This window comes from Carcharodon carcharias, chromosome 38, assembly GCF_017639515.1.
Source record: "Carcharodon carcharias isolate sCarCar2 chromosome 38, sCarCar2.pri, whole genome shotgun sequence".
In the NCBI taxonomy this organism is placed as follows: Eukaryota; Metazoa; Chordata; class Chondrichthyes; order Lamniformes; family Lamnidae; genus Carcharodon; species Carcharodon carcharias.
In genome coordinates, this window is record NC_054504.1 from 2463177 (window position 1) to 2489801 (window position 26625).

A 26625-nucleotide genomic window follows, 5' to 3' on the forward strand; every position below is an offset into this window, starting at 1 on the left:
TGTGTGTGAGAGAGAGAGTGTGTGTGAGTGTGTGTGAGAGAGAGAATCTGTGTGTGTGTGTGAGAGAGAGTGTGTGTGTGAGTGTGTGTGAGAGAGAGAATCTCTGTGTGTGTGTGAGAGAGTGTGTGTGAGTGTGTGTGAGAGAGAGAATCTGTGTGTGTGTGTGAGAGAGAGAGTGTGTGAGTGTGTGTGTGAGAGAGAGAGTGTGTGAGTGTGTGTGTGAGAGTGTGTGTGAGTGTGTGTGTGAGAGAGTGTGTGTGAGTGTGTGTGAGAGAGAGAATCTGTGTGTGTGTGTGAGAGAGAGAGTGTGTGTGAGAGAGAGAATCTGTGTGTGTGTGTGTGTGCGAATATAAACGAGACACGATACGAGCTTGACCGATTACATTAAACTGTACGTTTGTGTGAGGATCTAGCGCACTCAGGATTGTTCACCCAGTGCTGCCCGATAGGCAGAATCACATCGTACAGTGGGGCACCAGTGCTATTCTCCGCTAACAGGATGCTGCCCTCAATCCAGACAGAGGCATTCTGCCTCCCACACGATTCCCAGAGCCCCAGCCACTGGCCAAATCGAATCCAAGGGCATTTCCCGCTGGTTCTTCATCGTGGGTAGAGTATGGGCTCTCCCCAGCCAGCCCATGCCCGCCAAATCTCAAAACAAAATTCCCACCATTAGGTGTGATTGTGCGATTGGGCAGTGGTAGTTTGAACTTTGGCCTTCTTGATGACTGGCCTACTCCTGCTCCTCTGTCTTATGGATATGTCTCTCCTTTAAGCTATAGAAGAGGTTTCCAAGGTCCTAGGAGGGAGTTTTATTTTAAAAATTCGTTCACGGGGATGTGGGTCTCGTTTATTGCCCGTCCCTAATTGCCCCCTTTGAGAAGGTGGTGGGTGAGCCCCTGCAGTCCCCGTGTGGTGTAGGTACACCCACGGCGCTGTTAGGGAGGGAGTTCCAGGATTTTGTCCGTGTGGTGTAGGTACACCCACGGCGCTGTTAGGGAGGGAGTTCCAGGATTTTGTCCCCCGTGTGGTGTAGGTACACCCACGGCGCTGTTAGGGAGGGAGTTCCAGGATTTTGTCCCCCGTGTGGTGTAGGTACACCCACGGCGCTGTTAGGGAGGGAGTTCCAGGATTTTGTCCCCCGTGTGTGGTGTAGGTACACCCATGGTGCTGTTAGGGAGGGAGTTCCAGGATTTTGTCTGTGTGGTGTAGGTACACCCACGGCGCTGTTAGGGAGGGAGTTCCAGGATTTTGTCCCGTGTGGTGTAGGTACACCCACGGTGCTGTTAGGGAGGGAGTTCGAGGATTTTGTCCCGTGTGGTGTAGGTACACCCACGGCGCTGTTAGGGAGGGAGTTCCAGGATTTTGTCCCGTGTGGTGTAGGTACACCCACGGCGCTGTTAGGGAGGGAGTTCCAGGATTTGGACCCAGCGACAGTGAAGGAACGGCCGATGTATTTCCAAGTCGGGATGGTGAGGGGCTCGGAGGGGAACTTCCAGGTGGTGGTGTTCCCCATGTGTCTGCTGCCCTCGTCCTTCTAGACGGTAGAGGTGGTGGGTTTGGGCAGCGCTGTCGAAGGAGCCTTGGCGAGTTGCTGCAGTGCATCTTGTAGATGGTACACACACTGCTGCCACTGTGCGTCGGTGGTGGGAGGGAGTGAATGTTTCTGGATGGGGTGCCGATCGAGTGGGGGCTGCTTTGTCCTGGACGGTGTCGAGCTTCTTGAGTGTTGTGGGAGCCGCACTCACCCAGGCAAGTAGGGAGTGTCCCATCACACTCCTGACTTGTGCCTTGTCGATGGTGGACTGGCCAGAGGTGTGTTGCGAGAAACAGTTCCCTCTGGCGAGCAGGTCAGCAGCCAGTGGACATAGGCTCCCTCTGGCGAGTGGGTCAGCAGCCAGTGGACATAGGCTCCCTCTGGCGAGTGGGTCAGCAGCCAGTGGACATAGGCTCCCTCTGGCGAGCTGGTCCATGGATATGAGCCTAACCCTATCCAACCTTTCCTGAAACTTGCAGAATACTGAAAGGCCTGGATAGAGTGGACGTGGGGAAGATGTTTCCATTAGTAGGAGAGACTAGGACCCGAGGGCACAGCCTCAGGGTAAAGGGAAGACCTTTTAGAACAGAGATGAGGAGAAACTTCTTTAGCCAGAGAGCGGTGAATCTATGGAATTCATTGCCACAGAAGACTGTGGAGGCCGGGTCACTGAGTGTATTTAAGACCGAGATCGATAGGTTCTTGATTGGTAAGGGGATCAAAGGTTACGGGGAGAAGGCGGGAGAATGGGGTTGACAAACTGATCAGCCATGATTGAATGGCGGAGCAGACTCGATGGGCCGAATTGCCTCATTTCTGCTCCTATATCTTATGGTCTTATGCTTATGCACTCTCTGTTAATGGTTTGTTAATCATATTGTTAAGACAAGTAGGTGAAGGGCATTGATTAGTTTAAGTACTTTGAGCACGTATAAGTAGGGGACGGTTTAAAAGTGTATAAATGTGGGACAGAGAGACCTTGTGGTCATGGTAATATCACTGGGCTTTTGTGGAACAGTCTTGAGCTGGTCCTCTGAGTAACATGGGTTTAAATCTCACCAGCTGGTGGAATTTCCCCTTTATGATTATCTGAAGAGGCTGCTCCTGACTGCACTTCAGCCGCACGCTCCTAATCTTTGGCTGTCCGGTGCGGAGGTCGGGGGTGGGGGGGGTTGCGGTGGGGAGGTCATGGAACCACCTCCTCGGGAGCCTGCTCCTGGGCCTGGCCAAGTTGGCCACGAGCAGGCCCAGGCAGCGGGGAGGTCGATGGGGGTCGTCCGGCCCCTCTTCCGCAGGTGGCCCTGGAGAGGAAGTACCCGGTGCCCGCAGGTACACCGGAGAGCCTTCTGCAACTGGTGGACGCCATAGGAATAAACCGCATCACCGGTCCCTGAAACGCTAGTTTAATTTAATTAGATAAGCTTCCTTTAAAGTTTTGGCTTCTGTTAATTTAAAGGGCTGTCAATTCTGTTAATTCGTTTAGTTTTGGAATGTAAAAGAGTATAAATAGGTGGCCGCTGGGACACTGGGTGTGGAAGAACTGTGGGACTAAACAACATCAATAAACTCTCTCAACAAATAAAAATTGCGTGTCTTGCTTTTGACTTTACCAAGCTCCTGAATCCTTCTAACAATCTACGCCCCTATGAATAAAGCCTAGGATATCGCATGCTTTTTTGTAATAAAAACCGCTCTCTCAACCTGTCCTGCCAACTTCAATGATTTGTGCTCATGTACCCCACCCCACCCCACCCCCACCACCCCCAGGATCATCTGCTCTTTTGAATGGTGCCCTTAATTTTTATATCGTCTCTCCATGTCCTCCCTCCCGAAATGAATCACTTCACGGGGCCTCTGCGTTAAACTGCGTCTGCCCCCGTCACCAGCCCAAGTCCTTTTTGAAGTTCGAATCTATCCTTCTCAAGGTTCACGACACCTAGAGGTGGCTTTGCAGCGCCACAAATGTAGCCCAGGGGTCAGGTTTCCGCAGGGTCAAGAGACACGGCCCAGGGAGTGGACAGTCGGCGGAGTCAACTTTAACATTCCAAGCGCAATTCCTGTTCTCGAACCTCGCTGGGTGGGGGTGGGGTGGGTAACATGTCCTTGAAGCTCTTCAGTCTCGCATTCACGAGGACCAAAGCGAGAAGGTCAAAGTTCAGACGAGCAGAATTAATGCCGATTGGTTGACCCGGAGGCGTTGCTGTGGAGAACACAACCAGGAGCCAGAGGTTCCCCAAGTTCCCCACCCCCACCACCACCACCACCACCACCACCACCACGCCCGGGTAATTCGAAACAGTCGCAAGGCTTGAATATATTCCTTTTGTTTGCAGAGGGTGAACGATTGCCTCAAGCCAGTACAAACCAGCCACATTTCAATTGTCTTAAATCGGCCGTTAGCGCAGCTATCAGCGCATTCGGGGTTGTTCAGCAAGTGATGTCCACTCTGTAGCTGTTGCAGCCCATGTACCTGGCAACGCAAAGGCAGGGGGAAAGCTCCAGCAACATGTCCTCCTCTTCAACAGGGTACATTTCCATCGGTCACGGGGGAATGCCAAGGGTCTTGGGTGCAGTGTAAATCTCCCTCTACATTTGCAACGTCACACAGGCCCTTAAAATATGCTCCCTCGCTCCCAGTGGTCAGCCGCACCCAACATCGGAGCCTCCCATGATGCGTCGAAAACCTCAGCGACCCCTCGGAGAGCAACCACAACCCTTCAGGCCTCAGCTCCATGGCAGTGTCCCTCTCCGGGACACCCTGGCCCACACCTGCCCCTTTACTTCCCCCTCTCCTCACCGTCCAAGGGCCCAAACACTCCTTTCAAGGGAGGCAGCACTTCACTTGCGCCTCCTTCAGTTTGGTCTACTGCATGCGCCACTCCCAATGCAGTCTCCTCTTGGAGAGACCAAACGCAGACTGGGTGACCGCTTTGCGGAACACCTTCGGTCTGTCCGCAAGCATTGACCCAGACATCCCCCTGTCGCTCGCCATTTCAACACCCCACCCTGCTCTCTTACCCACATGTCCGTCCTTGGCTTGCTGCAATGTTCCAGTGAAGCCCGACGCAAACTGGAGGAACAGCACCTCATCTTCCGACGAGGCTCTTTACAGCCTCCCGGACTTAACAGCGAGTTCGACAACTTCAGACTCTCTCCTCTGCCCTCAACCCCCTTTTTCAATCCCCGTTTTGTCTCTCTCTCTCTCTCTGTTCGTCTCAGGGGTCCGACCACCTTCCTCTTCCCTCCCCCCACCCCAAGAATCTGTCCATCTCAGCCTTGAATATGCCAACAACCCAGCCTCTCCAGCCTTCTGGGGTAAAGAATTCCACAGCTTGACTACCCTCTGAGAGAAGAAATTCCTCCTCATCTCTGTCTTAAGTGGGCGATTCCTTACTCTGAGATTATGCCCTCTGGTCCTAGACTCTCCCACAAGGGGAAACAGCCTCTCAGCATCTCCCCTGTCAAGACCCCCTAAGAATCTTTCACAAAGATCGCCTCTCATTCTTCTAAACTCCAATGAGTACAGGCCCAACCTGCTCAACCTCTCCTCCATACCCAGGATCGACCTAGTGAACCTTCTCTGGACTGCCTCCAATGCCATAAGACATAGGAGCAGAAATGAGGCCATTCGGCCCATCGAGTCTGCTCCGCCATTCAATCATGGCTGATACGTTTCTCAACCCCATTCTCCCACCTTCTCCCCGTAACCTTTGACCCCCTTACCAATCAAGAACCTATCTATCTCGCTCTTAAATACACTCAGTCTTCGGTGGCAATGAATTCCATGGATTCACCACTCTCTGGCTAAAGAAGTTTCTCCTCATCTCTGTTCTAAAAGCCGGTAAATGTTACCTTAGATCATGGGACTGAAACTGTTCACCGTATTCTAGGTGTGGTCTAACCAGTGCCTTGTATAGTTTTAGGAAGACTTCCCTATTTTTGTAGGGATGTTCCAGACTCCCACCACCCTCTGCGTGGAAACAATTGCCCCTCAACTCTCCCCCTTAGCCTTCTACCTCTTAGCTTAAACCTATGCCCTCTGGTTATTGGCCCTTCTACTAATGGAAAAAAATGCTTTCCTATCCACCCTATTAATGCCCCTCATAATCTAATACACCTCTACCAAGTCCCCTCTCAACCTTCGCTGCTCCAAGGAAAACAACCCCAGTCTATCCAATCCTTCCTTATAGATTAGACCCTCCAGCCCAGGTAACATCCTGGTAAATCTCCTCTGCTCTCTCTCTAGTGCAATCACATCCTTCCTATAATGTGGATTCCAGAACTGCACCCAATACTCTAGCTGTGGCCTAACCAGCGTTTTATACAGTTCCAGCGTAACCGCCCTGCTCTTGTATTCTATGCCTCGGCTAATAAAGGCAAGTGTCCCATATGCCTTCTTAACCACCTTATCTACCTGCCCTGTTAGTTAGTTAGTGAGTTAGTGAGTTAGTTGGCAGGTTAGGTGGGAAAGGCTGGTGTTGTACTCCTTAGACCAAAGGTGATTGAGGGGAAATTGGATGCAGGGATGCGAGATTAGAACAAGTTTAGACATGGCGGTCAAAGGAAAGCCTCTTTCCATTGGCTGATGGCACGATGACGGGGGTTTGGGTGGGGGGAGGTTTTTGGCGGGGGGGGTGGTGGGGGGAGGTGCAGGTTTAAGATTTTGGGCACGAGGTGCAGCTGGATATGTGAGGAAGATTTATTTTCAATTCAATACCCGATGGGCCAAAAAGCCTCCTCCTACTCTGTAAATGGCTCTAGAATAAATACCTGGCCGGGTAAAATCCCGCTTAGGTGCCATTAGAAGCACCGACGTTTCAACGCGCCATGGTCCTGAGGTCAAATCCATCCTCACACACACACGGGGAACGATGGGCCTCCGTCCTCTCTCTCTTCGAACAGGGCCTGGACAGCCCCTTAACCTTTGACCCTTCACGATGCCAAAACTCAAGCGCACGGTGCGGTGTGGTGTAAGATTGAGCTTTGACCTTATGCCTGATTAGGTCTTCCTGGGGGCCAATGGCTTTGGGTCAAGTCGAACCAGCCCTGGGCTAGGCCAAGGCCAGGGAGCGTTAATCGTGGTTACGGGTCCGGTACGTCAACCCCCAGCTGGTCAGCCAAATGCCCCCACCTCCCCGTCTACGTCCAAGGAGAGACTCTGGAATAGGTTGAGCGCTTCTCAAACCCCGTCAGCCAGCTCCCTCTCAAAGGGCCACCATTGTCAAGGAGGTTCAGCCGGGATCAGCCGCCCCGGCAGAGCCTTCTACAGGCCAAGGCAGCCAGCATCTGACAACCAAGACCACCCGCTGGTCAACAGGAGGCCTAGAGTAGGCAGTTGGCGTCCTCGCACTCCTGTGTTCACAGCGAGACACAACAGCATTAGAGAAACTCCGTCCTTAAGCATGGCAGCCTTGACCCTGATGACCAGGTGGGGGTGGGCGGCTCAAGAGTGATCATCCAAAATGGCGATGACCGCCCCCCCACCCACCCCCCACCCCACTTCAAACCGCAGGGCGCTCTCTACCAGCCCCAATGCCATCGGGTGACAATCGAGGGCAGGGCGGCAGCAGAGAAGGGGCGCCGGGGAAGTGGCTGGCTCGACGCTAAAGGACGGGCGGTCAAGACCCACGGTGGTGAGGCCGCGGTGGGGGGGGGTCGGGGGGGGGTAAAGGCGTGGGAGCCCACCACCCAAAGCGGACATCGTCCTCGGAGTGAGTGGCGGCCGGCGACAACCAGGAAGAGGGCGAGGGACGGTCATGGGGGCTTTTGCAGCCGCGGTCTATAACGGCCACGGTCGTGTGCGTGTGTGTGTATTTTCTCAGTGGCGCTCCATGCGAGGCGCGATCGTATCTATTTTTTTCAGTGGCGGGTCCGCATGAGGCAAGGCCTGATGTACGTTTTTCCATGGGTCCCAACCCAACCATCCTCAGTGAAACAAAAAAATTCCCTGACCTTTAAGCCACGTTGGCCACAGTCCAAGATGGCGACAACCCAAGGTTGGCCACAATCCAAAGATGGCGACAACCCAAGGTTGGCCACAATCCAAAGATGGCGACAACCCAAGGTTGGCCACAATCCAAAGATGGCGACAACCCAAGGTTGGCCACAATCCAAAGATGGCGACAACCCAAGGTTGGCCACAATCCAAGATGGCGACAACCCAAGGTTGGCCACAATCCAAGATGGCGACAACCCAAGGTTGGCCACAGTCCAAGATGGCGACAACCCAAGGTTGGCCACAATCCAAGATGGCGGCAACCCAAGTTGGCCACCATCCAAAATGGCGCCCCTTCTATCAGGATCACCAACGTCTGTTGTCCAGGAGGAGGAGGAGGAGGAGGAGGAGGGAAAAGAGCGTCCAACGCAGGGAATTGTGGGGGCTGTAGTTCAGCCGGTGCCTCCCCAAAGAGGCCGGCGAGGGTGGAGAGAGGGGGGGGGGGGGCGGCCGTCGGACTACAAATCCCGATAGCCCCCGCGCTGCAGGGCAGGGCAGGGCAGGGCAGCGCAGCGGTGGGCGGGGAAAAGTGGGCGGGCGCGTCGGGGGGGGGGGGGGTTGCTCTTCCCACACGCCCACGGCGCCAAAAGGGGGCCGCCGGGATTGTAGTCCGGGCGCTGACGTCACGCCGAGGTGGGGGTGTGGGGAACGTGAGGAAGGACTACAACTCCCGGCGGCACCCCCGCCGGGGGTTGGCTGAGCAGGTTGGGAAAAGGGGAGAAGGGCGCAGGCGCGCTGCCTACAACAACAACAACAACAACAACAACGAGGAACAAAATGGCCGGCAAGACGATGAAGCCGCGCAGCGCGGCCAACGCCGAGCGAGGCGCCGAGACGGTCAGCGAACGCGTCCTGCGGGAGTGCCACAGGCTCTACGACCACGACGCCGCCGGGACCGGTAAGACTGGAGAAAGAAAGAAAAACCCGTTTTAAAAAAAAAACCGCCCGGTTCTTTTATTCCCCCCCCCACCCCCTCACCCCCTCACCCCCTCAGTCAGTCAGTCGGTCGGCTGGAAAACCCGGAGCGGATCAGGCCCATCCTCTCTATCACGTCCGGATCGGGAGCCGGCTCTCTCTCTCTCCCTCCCTCCATCCGGGAGCGGCCCCGGATCCGGACGCTCCTGAATCCGGCGCCGGGTTTTATTTTTAAATTTTTTTTGGGGGGAGCCGACCACCCTCAACTCCTTCAGTTTCCAAAGAGAAATGGCGGGAAAAAGGGTGGGAAAGGGACAATAAAACATTGGGGGGGTGGGGAGAAGGGACAATAAAACATCGGGGGGAGGGGACAATAAAACATCGGGGGGGAGGGGACAATAAAACATCGGGGGGGAGGGGACAATAAAACATCGGGGGGAGGGGACAATAAAACATCGGGGGGAGGGGACAATAAAACATCGGGGGGAGGGGGCAATAAAACATCGGGGGAGGGGGGCAATAAAACATCGGGGGGGAGGGGGACAATAAAACATCGGGGGGAGGGGACAATAAAACATCGGGGGGAGGGGACAATAAAACATCGGGGGGAGGGGACAATAAAACATCGGGGGGGAGGGGACAATAAAACATCGGGGGGAGGGGGCAATAAAACATCGGGGGGAGGGGACAATAAAACATCGGGGGGAGGGGACAATAAAACATTGGGGGGAGGGGGCAATAAAACATCGGGGGAGGGGGCAATAAAACATCGGGGGGAGGGGACAATAAAACATCGGGGGGAGGGGACAATAAAACATTGGGGGGAGGGGACAATAAAACATTGGGGGGAGGGGACAATAAAACATTGGGGGGAGGGGACAATAAAACATCGGGGGGAGGGACAATAAAACATCGGGGGGAGGGGGCAATAAAACATCGGGGGGAGGGGACAATAAAACATCGGGGGGGAGGGGACAATAAAACATCGGGGGGAGGGGACAATAAAACATTGGGGGGAGGGGACAATAAAACATTGGGGGGAGGGGAGAAGGGACAATAAAACATTGGGGGAGGGGACAATAAAACATTGGGGGTGGGGAGAAGGGACAATAAAACATTGGGGGTGGGGACAATAAAACATTGGGGGGGGGAGAAGGGACGATAAAACATTGGGGGGGGGGAGAAGGGACGATAAAACATTGGGGGGGGGAGAAGGGACGATAAAACATTGGGGGGGAGAAGGGACGATAAAACATTGGGGGGGAGAAGGGACGATAAAACATTGGGGGGGGGGATGGGACGATAAAACATTGGGGTCCCCCCCCTCCCCCCCAGATTTATAAAACTTGATGTTCTCTCTCTCCCCCCATTATAAAACATTGGGGTCCCCCCTCCCCCCCCAGATTTATAAAACTTGGTGTTCTCTCTCTCCCCCCCATTATAAAACATTGGGGTCCCCCCTCCCCCCCAGATTTATAAAACTTGGTGTTCTCTCTCTCCCCCCATTATAAAACATTGGGGTCCCCCCCCCCAGATTTATAAAACTTGGTGTTCTCTCTCTCCCCCCATTATAAAACATTGGGGTCCCCCCTCCCCCCCAGATTTATAAAACTTGGTGTTCTCTCTCTCCCCCATTATAAAACATTGGGGTCCCCCCTCCCCCCCAGATTTATAAAACTTGGTGTTCTCTCTCTCCCCATTATAAAACATTGGGGTTCCCTCCAGGTCTCCCAGATTTATCAAGTTTGGTGTCCTGACGTTTGCAGAGCACTGGAGGTGGATGAAGGGACAGAAACTCTTCAAAGCTCCTTCGACAGTGCCGCCCAAACCCACGACCCCTACCATCTAGAAGGATGAGGGCAGCAGACACATGGGGAACACCACCACCTGGAAGTTCCCCCCTGAGCCCCTCACCATCCCGACTTGGAAATATATCGGCCGTTCCTTCACTGCTGCTGAGGTCAGAATCCTGGAACTCCCTCCCTAACAGCGCCGTGAGTGTACCTACACCACACAGACAAAATCCTGGAACTCCCTCCCTAACAGCGCCATGGGTGTACCTACACCACACGGACAAAATCCTGGAACTCCCTCCCTAACAGCGCTGTGGGTGTACCTACACCACACGGACAAAATCCTGGAACTCCCTCCCTAACAGCGCCGTGGGTGTACCTACACCACACGGACAAAATCCTGGAACTCCCTCCCTAACAGCACCGTGGGTGTACCTACACCACACGGGGACAAAATCCTGGAACTCCCTCCTTAACAGCACCTGGGTGTACCTACACCACATGGACAAAATCCTGGAACTCCCTCCTTAACAGCGCCGTGGGTGTACCTACACCACACGGGACAAAATCCTGGAACTCCCTCCCTAACAGCGTCGTGGGTGTACCTACACCACACGGACAAAATCCTGGAACTCCCTAACAGCGCCATGGGTGTACCTACACCACACGGGACAAAATCCTGGAACTCCCTCCGTAACAGCGTCGTGGGTGTACCTACACCACACGGACAAAATCCTGGAACTCCCTCCCTAACAGCGCCGTGGGTGTACCTACACCACACGGGACAAAATCCTGGAACTCCCTCCCTGACAGCGCCGTGGGTGTACCTACACCACATGGGGAGGATGTTCCCTCTTGTGGGGAAATCTAGAACGAAGTGGGGGGGGGGTGGGGGGTCACTGTTTAAATATAAGGCTTAGCCCATTTCAAACGGAGAGGAGGAGAAATATTTTAGCTCGGAGGGTGTTGAGTGTTTGGGACACTCTTCCTGAGGGATATAGACAGGCTAAGCGAGTGGGCACAAGTTTGGCAGGAACATATGAGGTTATCCACTTTGGCAGGAAGAATAGAGAAACAATATATTATTTTGGTTCAACCACGGACCAAAGAGCTGAAGTCCCGAGGTGAGGTGAGAGTGACTGCCCTTGACATCAAGGCAGCATTTGGCCGAGTGTGGCATCAAGGAGCCCCACCAAAACTGGAGTCAATGGGAATCAGGGGGAAAACTCTCTGCTGGTTGGAGTCATACCCAGCACGAAGGAAGATGGTTGTGGTTGTTGGAGGTCAGTCATCTCAGCTCCAGGACATCACTGCAGGAGTTCCTCAGGGTTAGTGTCCTCGGCCCAACCATCTTCAGCTGCTTCATCAATGACCTTCCTTCCATCATAAGGTCAGAAGTGGGGATGTTCGCTGATGGTTGCACAATGTTCAGCACCATTCGAGACTCCTCAGATACTGAAGCAGCCCATGTCCAAATGCAGCAAGACCTGGACAATATCCAGGCTCCAGGGCTGACAAGTGGCAAATAACATTCACACCACACAAGTGTCAGGCAATGACCATCTCCAACAAGAGAGAATCTAACCATCTCCCCTTGACATTCAATGGTATTACCATCACTGAATCCCCCACTATCAACATCCTGGGGGTTACCATTGACCAGAAACTGAACTGGGACCAGCCATATAAATACTGTGGCTACAAGAGCAGGTCAGAGGCTGGGAATCCTGCGGTGAGTAACTCACCTCCTGACTCCCCAAAGCCTGTCCACCATCTACAAGGCACAAGTCAGGAGTGTGATGGGATACTCCCCACTTGCCTGGATGAGTGCGGCTCCCACAACACTCAAGAAGCTCGACACCGTCCAGGACAAAGCAGCCCTGCTCAATCAGCCCCTCATCCACAAACATTCACTCCCTCCACCACCCGACGCACAGTGACAGCAGTGTGTGTACCATCTACAAGATGCACTGCAGCAACTCGCCAAGGCTCCTTCGACAGCGCTGCTGGTGGGGGGGGGGGGGGTAGATTTCCTGATCCATTCGGCCCCTCAAGCCTGTTTTCCCCCATTCAATAAGCTCACGGCTGATCTGATTGTGGCCTCACGTCTGTTTTCCTGTCAGTCCCCCCTGCAGTGATGTCCTGGAGCTGAGATGACTGACCTCCAACAACCACAACCATCTCCCCTTGAGCTCGGTATGACTCCAACCAGCGGAGAGTTTTCCCCGATTCCCGTTGACTCCAGTTTTGGTGGGGCTCCTTGATCCCACAGTGAAGACATAGCCGATGTTAAAGGCTGAGTTACCCAAATCCCAGACAGAAACTTGAAACAACTGTCACAACTAATTTTCAGTTTGTGCAAACTTCAAGACGCGTGCCTTGAATTCAGTAGTAATAAGACCACTGAGTCTTGTAGGTTTTGATAAAACGAGATTACAGATTTATTAATAAGAGAAAGGTTTTAAATACACACATAGATCTACAATTTACTACAACGATCCCTTCTAAATCCCCTAATCAATCTGACTCCCAGCTACACTTTTGTTAAGGCAACTTTAAGACACATGGATTTTAAAAGAAACCTGATATCCTGAACAAATTTTCTTAACTTCAGTCCTTTAAAAACAGCAGCTTGAGGCATAGATGCCGAAGGCTTTTTCACACCTGTAAGATCTTAAAAATACCTACTCTTACAAACAGTCTTCTCTTCTTTATGCACACCTTCCTCTTTTTGAAAGCAAATGCCCATTGTTCCACTGTGTCTTTGGTCTTTATCTCCCTAATCACAAAACCCTCTCATAGCACTGAGTTTTACCAGTAATCGTTGGGAAAAGTAAACACACTGTTTCTAAACTTCACCTGGCTAGGTGACACATTTCACTCCTTCCTTTGAAAACAATCTAGTCTGGTTTATTGCAAAATGCAGATGTTCCCTTGACAGCTATGTTTCTAAACTTCCCCATGTTTACCTATTTAACGTTTCAAACCTATCTTCTCCTCTTGGATCAAAGCACCCAGACTGATTCAATTAAGTCTCTCTCACACACACACACACACACACACACACACACACACACACACATCCCCACTGTTGCTCTCTTTCACCATGAATTCCAGTAACATCACGAGAGTTATCATATCTTTTTGACAGCCACATTCGATCAAATGTGGCCTTGATGTCAAGGGCAGTCACTCTCACCTCGCCTCGGGAGTTCAGCTCTTGTGTCCGTGTTTGAACCAAGGCTGTAATGAGGTCAGGAGCTGAGTGGCCCTGGCTGAACCCAAACTGGGCATCAGTGAGCAGGTTATTGCTTAACAAGTGCCGCTTGGTAGCTCTGTTGATGACCCCTTCCATTACTTTACCGATGATGGAGAGTAGACTGATGGGGCGGTAATTGGCCAGGTTGGATTTGTCCTGATTTTTGTGTACAGGACGTACCTGGGCAATTTTCCACATAGCCGGGTAGATGCCAGTGTTGTAGCTGTACTGGAACAGCTTGGCTAGACCACACTCGGAGCACTGTGTACAGTTCTGGTCCGGTTAGACCACACTCAGAGCACCGTGTACAGTTCTGGTCCGGTTAGACCACACTCAGAGCACTGTGTATAGTTCTGGTCTGGTTAGACCACACTCTGAGCACCGTGTATAGTTCTGGTCCGGTTAGACCACACTCGGAGCACCGTGTATAGTTCTGGTCCGGTTCGACCACACTCGGAGCACCGTGTACAGTTCTGGTCCGGTTCGACCACACCCGGAGCACCGTGTACAGTTCTGGTCCGGTTCGACCACACTCGGAGCACCGTGTACAGTTCTGGTCCGGTTCGACCACACTCGGAGCACCGTGTACAGTTCTGGTCCGGTTAGACCACACTCGGAGCACCGTGTACAGTTCTGGTCCGGTTAGACCGCACTCGGAGCACCGTGTACAGCTCTGGTCTGGTTAGACCACACTTGGAGAGAGCAAAACTGGGCATTTGTGAGCAGGTTATTGCTCAGCAAGTGCCGCTTGGTAGCTCTGTTGATGACTCCTTTCAGTATTTTTCTGATGATGGAGAGTAGACTGATGGGGAGGTAATTGTCCGGGTTGGATTTGTCCTGCTTTTTGTGTACAGGACATACCTGGGCAATTTCCCACATAGCCGGGTAGATGCCAGTGTTGGAGCTGTACTGGAACAGCTTGGCTAGGGGCGCGGCAAGTTCTGGAGCACAAGCCTTCAGTACTATTGCCAGAATATTGTCAGTATCCAGTGCCTCCAGCCGTTTCTTGATATCACGTGGAGTGAAACGAATTGGCTCAAGACTGGTGTCTGTGATGCTGGGGACCTCCGGAGGAGGCTGAGATGGATCATCCACTCGGCACCTCTGGCTGAAGATTGTAGCCAATGCTTCAGCCTCATCTGTTGCACTGATGTGCTGGGCTCCCGCACATCTCAGTGTTGAAAGACCCACGCAGTGAGAATTTCATCCCCCTCCCCTCTTCTGCACTTGGCCTGGAAGACCTGCGCACCCGGACCCCGACAAACTCCTCTCCTTGGGTGGTCTCGCTGAAGCACAGGCAGCTGGGTGACTGGCACATTGCTTTGTCCTTCCTCAACATCACCTTCTTCCCCTTCCCGCTTCCTGCTCCTACCCCCTCCTGCCCCGTCCCCTTCCTTCATCATCTCTGTAACCTCCTCCAGCCCCTACACCCCTCCCTATCTCTGTAACCTCCTTCAGCCCCTACACCCCTCCCTATCTCTGTAACCTCCTCCAGTCCATACAACCCTCCCTATCTCTGTAACCTCCTCCAGCCCCTACAACCCTCCCTATCTCTGTAACCTCCTTCAGCCCCTACACCCTTCCCTATCTCTGTGACCTCCTCCAGTCCATACAACCCTCCCTATCTCTGTAACCTCCTCCAGCCCCTACACCCCTCCCTATCTCTGTAACCTCCTCCAGCCCCTACACCCCTCCCTATCTCTGTAACCTCCTCCAGTCCATACAACCCTCCCTATCTCTGTAACCTCCTCCAGCCCCTACAACCCTCCCTATCTCTGTAACCTCCTTCAGCCCCTACACCCCTCCCTATCTCTGTGACCTCCTCCAGTCCATACAACCCTCCCTATCTCTGTAACCTCCTCCAGCCCCTACACCCCTCCCTATCTCTGTAACCTCCTCCAGCCCCTACACCCCCTCCCTATCTCTGTAACCTCCTCCAGCCCCTACACCCCTCCCTATCTCTGTAACCTCCTCCAGCCCCTACAACCCTCCCTATCTCTGTAACCTCCTTCAGCCCCTACACCCCTCCCTATCTCTGTGACCTCCTTCAGTCCATGCAACCCTCCCTATCTCTGTAACCTCCTCCAGCCCCTACAACCCTCCCTATCTCTGTAACCTCCTCCAGCCCCTACACCCCTCCCTATCTCTGTAACCTCCTCCAGCCCCTACACCCCTCCCTATCTCTGTAACCTCCTCCAGCCCCTACACCCCTACCTATCTCTGTAACCTCCTCCAGCCCCTACACCCCTCCCTATCTCTGTAACCTCCTCCAGCCCCTACCCCCCTCCCTATCTCTGTAACCTCCCCCATTCCCCTACAACCCTCCCTATCCCTGTAACCCCCTCCAGCCCCTACAACCATCAGATCTCTGCGCTCCTCCAGTTCTGCCCTCTCGGGCACCTCCCCTGAAGAACCCCCACCCCCCATACTGTACGATCTGCAGCTCATACCGGAGGTGTGGAAACACCCCGGCGATGGAGAGACTCACAGATCCATAGACACCAAGCCACTTGTCCCTCAGTTAACGTCAGTCTCTGGGGAGCTGGGCTAGAGATTATGGAGGGTGGGTGTGTCAGACCTGATAGGGGGGGCATTCCATTAGAGCAGAAATGAGGCCATTCGGCCCATCGAGTCTGCTCCGCCATTCAATCATGGCTGATCAGTTTCTCAACCCCATTCTCCCGCCTTCTCCCCATAACCTTTGATCCCCCTTACCAATCAAGAACCTATCTATCTCGCTCTTAAATACACTCAATGACCTGGCCTCCACCGCCTTCTGTGGCAATGAATTCCATAGATTCACCACTCTCTGGCTAAAGAAGTTTCCCCTCATCTCGGTTCTAAAAGGTCTTCCCTTTACTCTGAGGCTGTGCCCTTGGGTCCTAGTCTCTCCTACTAATGGAAACATCTTCCCCACGTCCCACTCTATCCAGGCCTTTCAGTATTCTGTAAGTTTCAATCAGATCCCCCCCTCATCCTTCTAAACTCCATCGAGTATAGACCCAGAGTCCTCAAACCTTCCTCATATGTTAAGCCTTTCATTCCTGGGATCGTTCTCGTGAAACCTCCTCTGGACCCTCTCCAGGGCCAGAACATCCTTCCTGAGATACGGGGCCCAAAATTGCTCGCAATATTCTAAACGTGGTCTGACCAGAGCCTTATAAAGCCTCAGCAGCACATCCCTGCTTTTATATTCCAGTCCTCTCGAAATAAATGCCAATATTGCATTTGCCTCCCTCACGACCAACTCAACCTGCAAGTTAACCTTAAGAGAATCCTGGACTAGGGACTCCCAAGTCCCTTTGCACTCCAGGTTTCTGAACTAAGGCTTCGAAGGGTTTCTGGTGGCTGCGATGGTGCTGAGCTCTGCCTCCCGGTGCTCCGACTCGTAGCACGTCTGCTCTTGAGGTCAAGGTAGCCCCGGGGAGCTGTTAATCTGATGCGCGAGACAGAACAATGGGTCCAGCTCACAGTGACCCACACACAAGGCAAAGTTGCCCCACCCTGTTCTGAGATGGTGGGCACTGATAACCGGGCAGTCCCTTTGAACTGAGGCCCAGAGCGCATGAACACCCTCCACCTGGCAGCACAGGGGGGAGCGGGCAGGTGAACATCTTGTGCCCAGGGTGCGGCCGGTGTGGGTGTCCCTATGTCCCGGGAAGGACGCGTGGCGCTGGCGAAGAGGTCAGCGGCGAGCGAACGGGTGGGCACAACTGATGATGTGTCGGGGACCTGCCGATGGGACCTGGCAGCCAATTCGGACACCGGCACGGGAACAGAGGGAGGGAGACAGGAGCCTCTCGCTCCCCCTGTGGGTGAGGGTCAGTGGGCGGAGGGAGACAGGAGCCTCTCGCTCCCCCTGTGGGTGAGGGTCAGTGGGCGGAGGGAGTGAGGGAGACAGGAGCCTCTCGCTCCCCCTGTGGGTGAGGGTCAGTGAGCGGAGGGAGTGAGGGAGACAGGAGCCTCTCGCTCCCCCTGTGGGTGAGGGTCAGTGGGCAGAGGGAGTGAGGGAGACAGGAGCCTCTCGCTCCCCCTGTGGGTGAGGGTCAGTGAGCGGAGGGAGTGAGGGAGACAGGAGCCTCTCGCTCCCCCTGTGGGTGAGGGTCAGTGGGCAGAGGGAGTGAGGGTCAGTGAGGGAGGGAATGAGGGAGACTGGAGCCTCTCGGTCCCTGTGGGTGAGGGTCAGTGAGGGAGGGAGTGAGGGAGATGGGAACCTCTTGGTCCTTGTGGGTGAGGGTCAGTGAGGGAGGGAGTGAGGGAGACGGGAGCCTCTCTGTCTCTGTGGGTGAGGGTCAGTGAGGGAGGGAGTGAGGGAGACGGGAACCTCTTGGTCCTTGTGGGTGAGGGTCAGTGAGGGAGACGGGAGCCTCTCGGTCCCTGTGGGTGAGGGTCAGTGAGGGAGGGAGTGAGGGAGACGGGAGCCTCTCGGTCCCTGTGGGTGAGGGTCAGTGAGGGAGACGGGAGCCTCTCGGTCCCTGTGGGTGAGGTTCTGGGTTTGGGGAATGGTACCGGGCAGGGTATGGAGCTAACCCACTGATGTTTCTTACCCTGTGTCATCCAGGCCTGATAGACATCGCCTCAAAACTGGACCTTCACCTCCTCCCACCTCGCAAGAAGATCAATGTCATGTTAATGGGAAACCACTCTGCTGGCAAGAGCTCCTTCATTAACTGGTAGGTCTGGCCTGGATGGTGGGTACCACGCTGAGGGTCAGTGCTGAGGGAGCGCCGCACTGTCGGAGGGTCAGTGCTGAGGGAGAGCCGCCCTGTGGGAGGGTCAGTGCTAAGGGAGAGCCGCACTGTCGGAGGGTCAGTGCTGAGGGAGCGCCGCACTGTGGGAGGGTCAGTGCTGAGGGAGCACCGCACTGTCGGAGGGTCAGTGCTGAGGGAGAGCCACACTGTCAGAGGGTCAGTGCTGAGGGAGCGCCGCACTGTCGGAGGGTCAGAGCTGAGGGAGAGCCGCCCTGTCGGAGGGTCAGTGCTGAGGGAGAGCCGCACTGTCGGAGGGTCAGTGCTGAGGGAGAGCCGCACGGTCGGAGGGTCAGTGCTGAGGGAGCGCCGCACGGTCGGAGGGTCAGTGCTGAGGGAGTGCCGCACGGTCGGAGGGTCAGTGCAGAGGGAGAGCCGCACTGTCGGAGGGTCAGTGCTGAGGGAGCGCCGCACTGTCGGAGGGTCAGTGCTGAGGGAGTGCCGCACGGTCGGAGGTTCAGTGCAGAGGGAGAGCCGCACTGTCGGAGGGTCAGTGCTGAGGGAGTGCCGCACTGTCGGAGGGTCAGTGCTGAGGGAGAGCCGCACTGTGGGAGGGTCAGTGCTGAGGGAGCGCCGCACTGTCGGAGGGTCAGTGCTGAGGGAGCGCCGCACTGTCGGAGGGTCAGTGCTGAGGGAGAGCCACCCTGTGGGAGGGTCTGTGCTGAGGGAGCGCTGCACTGTCGGAGGGTCAGTGCTGAGGGAGAGCCGCACTGTCGGAGGGTCAGTACTGAGGGAGAGCCGCCCTGTGGGAGGGTCAGTGCTAAGGGAGTGCCGCACTGTCGGAGGGTCAGTGCTGAGGGAGAGCCGCACTGTCGGAGGGTCAGAGCTGAGGGAGAGCCGCACTGTTGGAGGGTCAGTGCTGAGGGAGCGCCGCACTGTTGGAGGTCAGTGCTGAGGGAGAGCCGCACTGTTGGAGGGTCAGTGCTGAGGGAGAGCCGCACTGTTGGAGGGTCAGTGCTGAGGGAGCGCTGCACTGTTGAGGGGGAGTGGTCACGGAGGAGGTATATCTTTCTCTCACCCTCTCACTCTGCCCCTCTCTCTCCCTCTGCCCCTCTCTCTCCCTCTGCCCCTCTCTCTCTTTCTCTCCCTCTGCCTCTCTCTCTTTCTCTCTCTCCCTCTGCCCCTCTCTCTCTCTCCGTCTGCCCCTCTCTCTCTCTCCCTCTGCCTCTCTCTCTCTCTCTCTCTCTGTCCCTCTCTCTGTCCCTCTCTCTGTCCCTCTCTCTGCCTCTCTCTCTCTCTGCCCCTCTCTCTCCCTCTGCCCCTCTCTCTCTCTCTCCCTCTGCCCCTCTCTCTCTCTCCCTCTGCCCCTCTCTCTCTCTCCCTCTGCCCCTCCCTCTCTCTCTCTCTCTCTCTGCCCCTCTCTCTCTCTGCCTCTCTCTCTCTCTGCCTCTCTCTCTCTCTGCCTCTCTCTCTCTCTGCCTCTCTCTCTCTCTGCCTCTCTCTCTCTCTGCCTCTCTCTCTCTCTGCCTCTCTCTCTCTCTCTCTGCCTCTCTCTCTCTCTCTGCCTCTCTCTCTCTCTGCCCCTCTCTCTCTCTGCCCCTCTCTCTCTCTGCCCCTCTCTCTCTCTGCCCCTCTCTCTCTCTGCCCCTCTCTCTCTCTGCCCCTCTCTCTCTCTGCCCCTCTCTCTCTCTGCCCCTCTCTCTCTCTGCCCCTCTCTCTCTCTGCCCCTCTCTCTCTCTGCCCCTCTCTCTCTCTGCCCCTCTCTCTCTCTGCCCCTCTCTCTCTCTGCCCCTCTCTCTCTCTGCCCCTCTCTCTCTCTGCCCCTCTCTCTCTCTGCCCTTCTCTCTCTGCCCCTCTCTCTCTCTCTGCCCCCTCTCTCTCTCTCTGCCCCTCTCTCTCTCTCTGCTCCTCTCTCTCTCTCTGTCTCTCTCTCTCCCTCTCTCTCTCTCTCTCTCACTCTCCTCTCTGATACCCTGCAGGTATGTGGAGGAGCACATCCAGCGAACCGGGGTGGCCATCGAGACACAGGGGTTCACCTTCGTGACCAGCGGCCGGAAGAGGGAGTCGCTCACCGTGAGTGTTCACCGGGGATGGCCGGTGCCTGAGGGCGTTGGCAGGGATACGGGGGGGGTGACGCGCACATCTCCCCAAGCCAATTCAAAACACCGAGCAGCCCGTCTCTGTGCTGCCGAGCCAAGCCACAGGGTCTCAGGGGCTGGTCAGGTTCGCACCCTTCTCCGTTCCCCCGGCTTCCAGCTGGGAGATTCTGGACCCACGCCCGTCAAAAACCAGGAGCAGGAGGAGGCTGTTCAGCCCCTCTCCAGCCTACTCTCCCATTCGGTAAAGATCACGGCTGATCCGATTGTGTCCTTAACCCCACTCTCCCGTCTGTTTCCACCCCACCCCCCAACGGCAAAGACCCTCGAGACTCTCCCTCGTCGATCAGAAACCCCCCTCGCTCGGCCTGGAGTGTATCCAATCTCCACTGCCCTCTGAGGTGGGGGGGGAGAGAATCCCACAGACGGACCCCCCTCTGAGAGAAGAAATTCCTCCTCCTCTCCCTCTTCAAGCCCTCATTCTGAAAATGTGACCCCCCTCCCTCCTCCTCGTTCTAGACCCCCCCCAACACGAGGGGGGGGAAACCTCCTCCCAGCATCCACCCTGTCGAGCCCCCCACCCCCCCTTCTCAATCTTATCCGTCTCGATAAGATCACCTCTCGTTCGTCTAAACTCCAATGGGTAACAGGGCCCAACCTGCTCAGCCTCTCTCCTCACGAGACAAACCCCCCCACCTTCGTTCCAGGAATCGGCCGAGCGAAGCTTCTCTGAACGGCCTCCGGCGCGAGTCTGTCCCCCTCCTTAAGTAAGGAGACCGAAACTGTCCGCAGGGCCCCAGGAGCGGCCTCACCCAACGCCCCGGACAGCTGGAGTGAGACAGTGCTGCAGGAGCTCCACCTCCCTCCCTCCCTCCCTCCGCCTCCCTCCCTCCGCCTCCCTCCCTCCACCTCCCCCTCCCTCCTCCCTCCCTCCCTCCGCCTCCCTCCCTCCGCCTCCCTCCCTCCGCCTCCCTCCCTCCACCTCCCCCTCCCTCCTCCCTCCCTCCACCTCCGCCCTCCTCCCTCCCTCCACCTCCCCCTCCCTCCACTCCCTCCCTCCACCTCCCCCTCCCTCCACCTACCCCTCCCTCCCCCTCCCCGCCGCCTCCCTCCCTCCGCCTCCCTCTCCCTCCTCCCTTCCTCCGCCCTCCCTCCCTCCCTCCGCCTCCCCCTCCCTCCCTCCGCCTCCCATCTCCCTCCCTCCGCCTCCCCTCTCTCCCTCCGCCTCCCTCTCTCCCTCCGCCTCCCCCTCCCTCCCTCCGCCTCCTTCCTCCCTCCGCCTCCCCCTCCCTCCTTCCTCCCTCCGCCTCCCCCCTCCCTCCCTCTGCCTCCCTCCCTCCCTCTGCCTCCCTCCGCCTCCCCCTCCCTCCCCCTGGAAAACCCCCCCTTTTCCTGCTCTTGCACCTCCTGCTGTGACCGGGTATTGAGTCCAGTCCGAGGGTTGCTCTGGGTGGGGGTTGGTTTTGGAGGTGTTTGGTGCTAGATAAATGCTGGGTGGTGTTGCTGTTCCAGCCTTGTGTTCACCCTTCCCCCTGCTGCCTTATCTTCACCGGCACCCCACCCCCTTCCCTGACCCCTTACCCCCACACTGCCGCCCACACACTCCCCTGCTGACCCGCGCACCAGAGGGAGCCTATGTCCACTGGCTGCTGACCCGCTCACCAGAGGGAGCCTATGTCCACTGGCTGCTGACCTGCTCGCCAGAGGAAGCCTATGTCCACTGGCTGCTGACCTGCTCGCCAGAGGGAGCCTGTGTCCACTGGCTGCTGACCTGCTCGCCAGAGGGAGCCTGTGTCCACTGGCTGCTGACCCGCTCGCCAGAGGGAGCCTGTGTCCACTGGCTGCTGACCCGCTCGCCAGAGGGAGCCTGTGTCCACTGGCTGCTGACCCGCTCGCCAGAGGGAGCCTGTGTCCACTGGCTGCTGACCCGCTCGCCAGAGGGAGCCTGTGTCCACTGGCTGCTGACCCGCTCGCCAGAGGGAGCCTGTGTCCACTGGCTGCTGACCCGCTCGCCAGAGGGAGCCTGTGTCCACTGGCTGCTGACCCGCTCGCCAGAGGGAGCCTGTGTCCACTGGCTGCTGACCCGCTCGCCAGAGGGAGCCTGTGTCCACTGGCTGCTGACCCGCTCGCCAGAGGGAGCCTGTGTCCACTGGCTGCTGACCCGCTCGCCAGAGGGAGCCTGTGTCCACTGGCTGCTGACCCGCTCGCCAGAGGGAGCCTGTGTCCACTGGCTGCTGACCCGCTCGCCAGAGGGAGCCTGTGTCCGCTGGCTGCTGACCCGCTCGCCAGAGGGAGCCTGTGTCCACTGGCTGCTGACCCGCTCGCCAGAGGGAGCCTGTGTCCACTGGCTGCTGACCCGCTTGCCAGAGGGAGCCTGTGTCCACTGGCTGCTGACCGAGGGAATTGTTTCTCGCAACACATTCTGGCCTGTCCACCATCTACAAGGCACAAGTCAGGAGTGTGATGGGACACTCCCCACTTGCCTGGATGAGTGCGGCACCCACAACACTCAAGAAGCTCAACACCATCCAGGACAAAGCAGCTCGATCGGCACCCCATCCACAAACATTAACTCCCTCCACCACCGACGCACAGTGGCAGCAGTGTGTGTACCATCTACAAGATGCACTGCAGCAACTCGCCAAGGCTCCTTCGACAACGCCGCCCAAACCCATGACCTCTACCATCTAGAAGGACGAGGGCAGCAGACACATGGGGAACACCACCACCTGGAAGTTCCCCTCCGAGCCCCTCACCATCCTGACTTGGAAATATATCGGCGGTTCCTTCACTGTCGCTGGGTCCAAATCCTGGAACTCCCTCCCTAACAGCGCCGTGGGTGTACCTACACCACACGGGACAAAATCCTGGAACTCCCTCCCTAACAGCGCCGTGGGTGTACCTACACCACACGGGACAAAATCCTGGATCTCTCTCCCTAACAGCGCCGTGGGTGTACCTACACCACACGGGACAAAATCCTGGAACTCCCTCCCTAACAGCGCCGTGGGTGTACCTACACCACACGGGACAAAATCCTGGAACTCCCTCCCTAACAGCGCGATGGGTGTACCTACACCACACGGGGACTGCAGCGGCTCACCCACTACCTTCTCAAGGGGGCAATTAGGGACGGGCAATAAACGCTGTGCCCGGCCGGCGAGACCCACATCTCATGAGTGAATATGGAAAAACAAAAGGGGGACGCCCTAATTTTAAACCGGTGCCCCCCCCCCCCCCACCATCCCCCCCGTCTCTAGTTCTGGACTCACCCACAAGAGGAAACATCCTTTCCACATGCCCCTTGTCAAGATCGTTCGGGGTCTTGTACACTTCAATCCAACCACCCCTCACTCTTCTAAACTCCAGTGGGAACAAGCCCAGCCTGTACAACCTTTCCTTATCAGACAAACCCACTCACTCCAGGTATCAATCTCGTAAACCCGCTCTGAACCCCCCTCCAACCCATTGACACCCTTCCTCAAATAAGGAGACCAAAACTGGGCACAGTGTTCGAGGTGCGCTCTCACCAATACCCTGTGTAACTGAAGCGTAACATCCTTCCTTTTCCGTTCAATCCCCCTCCTAATAAAGGATTAGCATTCCATTAACCCTATTCACCACTCGCTGTAGCTGCAGACTAACTTTTTGGTGCCTGGTGCACTAGGACACCCAGATCCCTCTGCACCTGGGAATTATGCAGCCGTTCTCCAGGACTCTGCAGAGTTCTGCAGTATCTCTCCGTGTACGCCCCAGTCTGCGTTTCTATTCTTCCTGCCAAAGGGGAGAGGTGCGATTTTCCCACCTTATACTCCATCTGGCAGAATTTACTTTCCCCTTGCCCGCTTGCCTCAGTAATCGGTATCTCTCCGTGGCCTCACAGTTTGCTTTCCTGTCATACCGGAGTCATGGGTGGCTGTAGGGTTTGAACAATGGGGAAGCAGGTGCTTCACTGGAGTGTCACTTGGCTGTCTCTGTCTGGCTGTCTCTCTGTCCCTGTCTCTCTCTCTCGCTATCTCTGTCTCTCTCTCGCTATCTCTGTCTCTCTCTCGCTGTCTCTGTCTCTGTCTCTCTCGCTCTCCCTGTGTCTCTCTCTCTTGCCCTCTCCGTCTCTCTCGCCCTCTCCGTCTCTCTCGCCCTCTCCGTCTCTCTCGCCCTCTCCGTCTCTCTCGCCCTCTCCGTCTCTCTCGCCCTCTCCGTCTCTCTCGCCCTCTCCGTCTCTCTCGCCCTCTCCGTCTCTCTCGCCCTCTCCGTCTCTCTCGCCCTCTCCGTCTCTCTCGCCCGCTCGCCCTCTCCGTCTGTCTCGCCCGCTCGCCCTCTCCGTCTGTCTCGACCGCTCGCCCTCTCCGTCTGTCTCGCCCGCTCGCCCTCTCCGTCTGTCTCGCTCGCTCGCCCTCTCCGTCTGTCTCGCTCGCTCGCCCTCTCCGTCTGTCTCGCTCGCCCTCTCTCTCTCTCACGCTCCCTCTCGCTGTCTCTCTCGCGCTGTCTCGCACTGTCTCTCTCTGTGTCTCTCTCTGTGTCTCTCTCTGTGTCTCTCTCTGTGTCTCGCTCTGTGTCTCGCTCTGTGTCTCGCTCTGTGTCTCGCTCTGTGTCTCGCTCTCTGTGTCTCGCTCTCTGTGTCTCGCTCTCTGTGTCTCGCTCTCTGTGTCTCGCTCTCTGTGTCTCGCTCTCTCTCCGTGTCGCTCTCTCTCCGTGTCGCTCTCTCTCCGTGTCGCTCTCTCTCCGTGTCGCGCTCTCTCCGTGTCGCGCTCTCTCCGTGTCGCGCTCTCTCCGTGTCGCGCTCTCTCCGTGTCGCGCTCTCTCCGTGTCGCGCTCTCTCCGTGTCGCGCTCTCTCCGTGTCGCGCTCTCTCCGTGTCGCGCTCTCTCCGTGTCGCGCTCTCTCCGTGTCGCGCTCTCTCCGTGTCGCGCTCTCTCCGTGTCGCGCGCTCTCCGTGTCGCGCGCTCTCCGTGTCGCGCGCTCTCCGTGTCGCGCGCTCTCCGTGTCGCGCGCTCTCTCGCTCTCTCGCTCTCTCGCTCTCTCGCTCTCTCGCTCTCTCGCTCTCTCGCTCTCTCGCTCTCTCGCTCTCTCTGTCGCTGTCTGGCTGTCTGTCGCTCTGTGTCTCTGCCTCGCTCGCTCTGTCTCAATCTCTCTCTCTCTCTCTCTCTCTCTCAGGGCAATGCTACGCTGCATCTCTACCCGCACTTCAAGCCCCTGCAGCAGATCGAAGGTAAGCGCCCAGCATTGTGTTGTGACGTCTCCTGCAAGGAGGCCCCCAGCCAGATTGTATAAAGCCCCTCTCTCTCTCCCCACCCCCCACTCCCTCCCCCCCTCCCTAGTCCAGGTGGTGATGCTGTCTGCCCCCTCGCCAGAACGGATGAGCTCCCTGCCTGATTCCCGGGGCTGGAGGTGTGGGGGTGGCAAGAGAGAGAGAGAGATTCTCGGGCTGTACTCACCCCCAGGAGCGGGTGTGGGGGAGGCTGGAAACGCAAAAAGAGCTAATTAGTTCGGCTTCTTGCACTCTGGCCCATCGCTCCTTTCCAGTCCTTAGACTAGCAAACCAACCCCAGACTGCAACCTGCAGCGTTCTACTCAGCTTGAAGGAGCACCGTGTGTAACAGGCTGGAGAGGGGCTGAATGGCCTCCTCCTGTTCCTGTGTAACAGGGTCGAGAGGGGCTAAATGCCCTCTGTATCTAACCCCGTGCTGTACCTGTCCTGGGAGTGTTTGATGGGGACAGTGTAGAGAGAGCTTTACTCTGTATCTAACCCCGTGCTGTACCTGTCCTGGGAGTGTTTGATGGGGACGGTGTAGAGAGAGCTTTACTCTGTATCTATCCCTGTGCTGTACCTGTCCTGGGAGTGTTTGATGGGGACAGTGTAGAGGGAGATTTACTCTGTATCTATCCCTGTGCTGTACCTGTCCTGGGAGTGTTTGATGGGGACGGTGTAGAGGGAGATTTACTCTGTATCTAACCCCGTGCTGTACCTGTCCTGGGAGTGTTTGATGGGGACGGTGTAGAGGGAGATTTACTCTGTATCTAACCCCGTGCTGTACCTGTCCTGTTTTCCTTGTTCTGCTGCCTCTCCCACAGGAGTATCCGAGTACCTGAGCACTGAAATCTCCACCTCCAAACAGAAGAAGTTCAGTTTGGTGACGTTTATTGACACCCCAGGTCTGGTAGACGGAGATATGAAGTACCCTTTTGACGTAGACCAGGCAATCCTGTGGCTGGGTGAGTGTTACCTTCGTTCGCTGAGACCTCGCTCTCCATAACCGCATGCAGCCCCTGTCTAGGCCGGATATCACCGGACCTGCCCAACCCTCTCGCACTTTCCATTTTCCCCCTCTTCAATGCTGCCGCT

General features: G+C 56.3%; 2 protein-coding genes across 2 annotated transcripts in view; one reads left to right on the plus strand and one right to left on the minus strand.

Annotated features, from left to right (window-relative positions):
* Positions 1–604, minus strand: part of sgf29 (SAGA complex associated factor 29) — a 6300-nt gene extending 5696 nt beyond the window's left edge. Inside the window, exon 1 of the mRNA XM_041180019.1 lies at positions 540–604. Within this exon, the coding sequence (XP_041035953.1) occupies positions 540–604 (65 nt within the window). The remainder of the gene's footprint in view (positions 1–539) is intronic.
* Positions 605–8242: 7638 nt separating this feature from the next.
* si:ch211-11k18.4 overlaps positions 8243–26625 on the plus strand; it is a 35734-nt gene continuing 17351 nt past the window's right edge. The window contains exons 1-5 of the mRNA XM_041179999.1: positions 8243–8430; positions 18061–18172; positions 20167–20260; positions 25437–25491; positions 26355–26495. Of these exons, the coding sequence (XP_041035933.1) occupies positions 8310–8430; positions 18061–18172; positions 20167–20260; positions 25437–25491; positions 26355–26495 (523 nt within the window). The 5' untranslated portion in view covers positions 8243–8309. The remainder of the gene's footprint in view (positions 8431–18060; positions 18173–20166; positions 20261–25436; positions 25492–26354; positions 26496–26625) is intronic.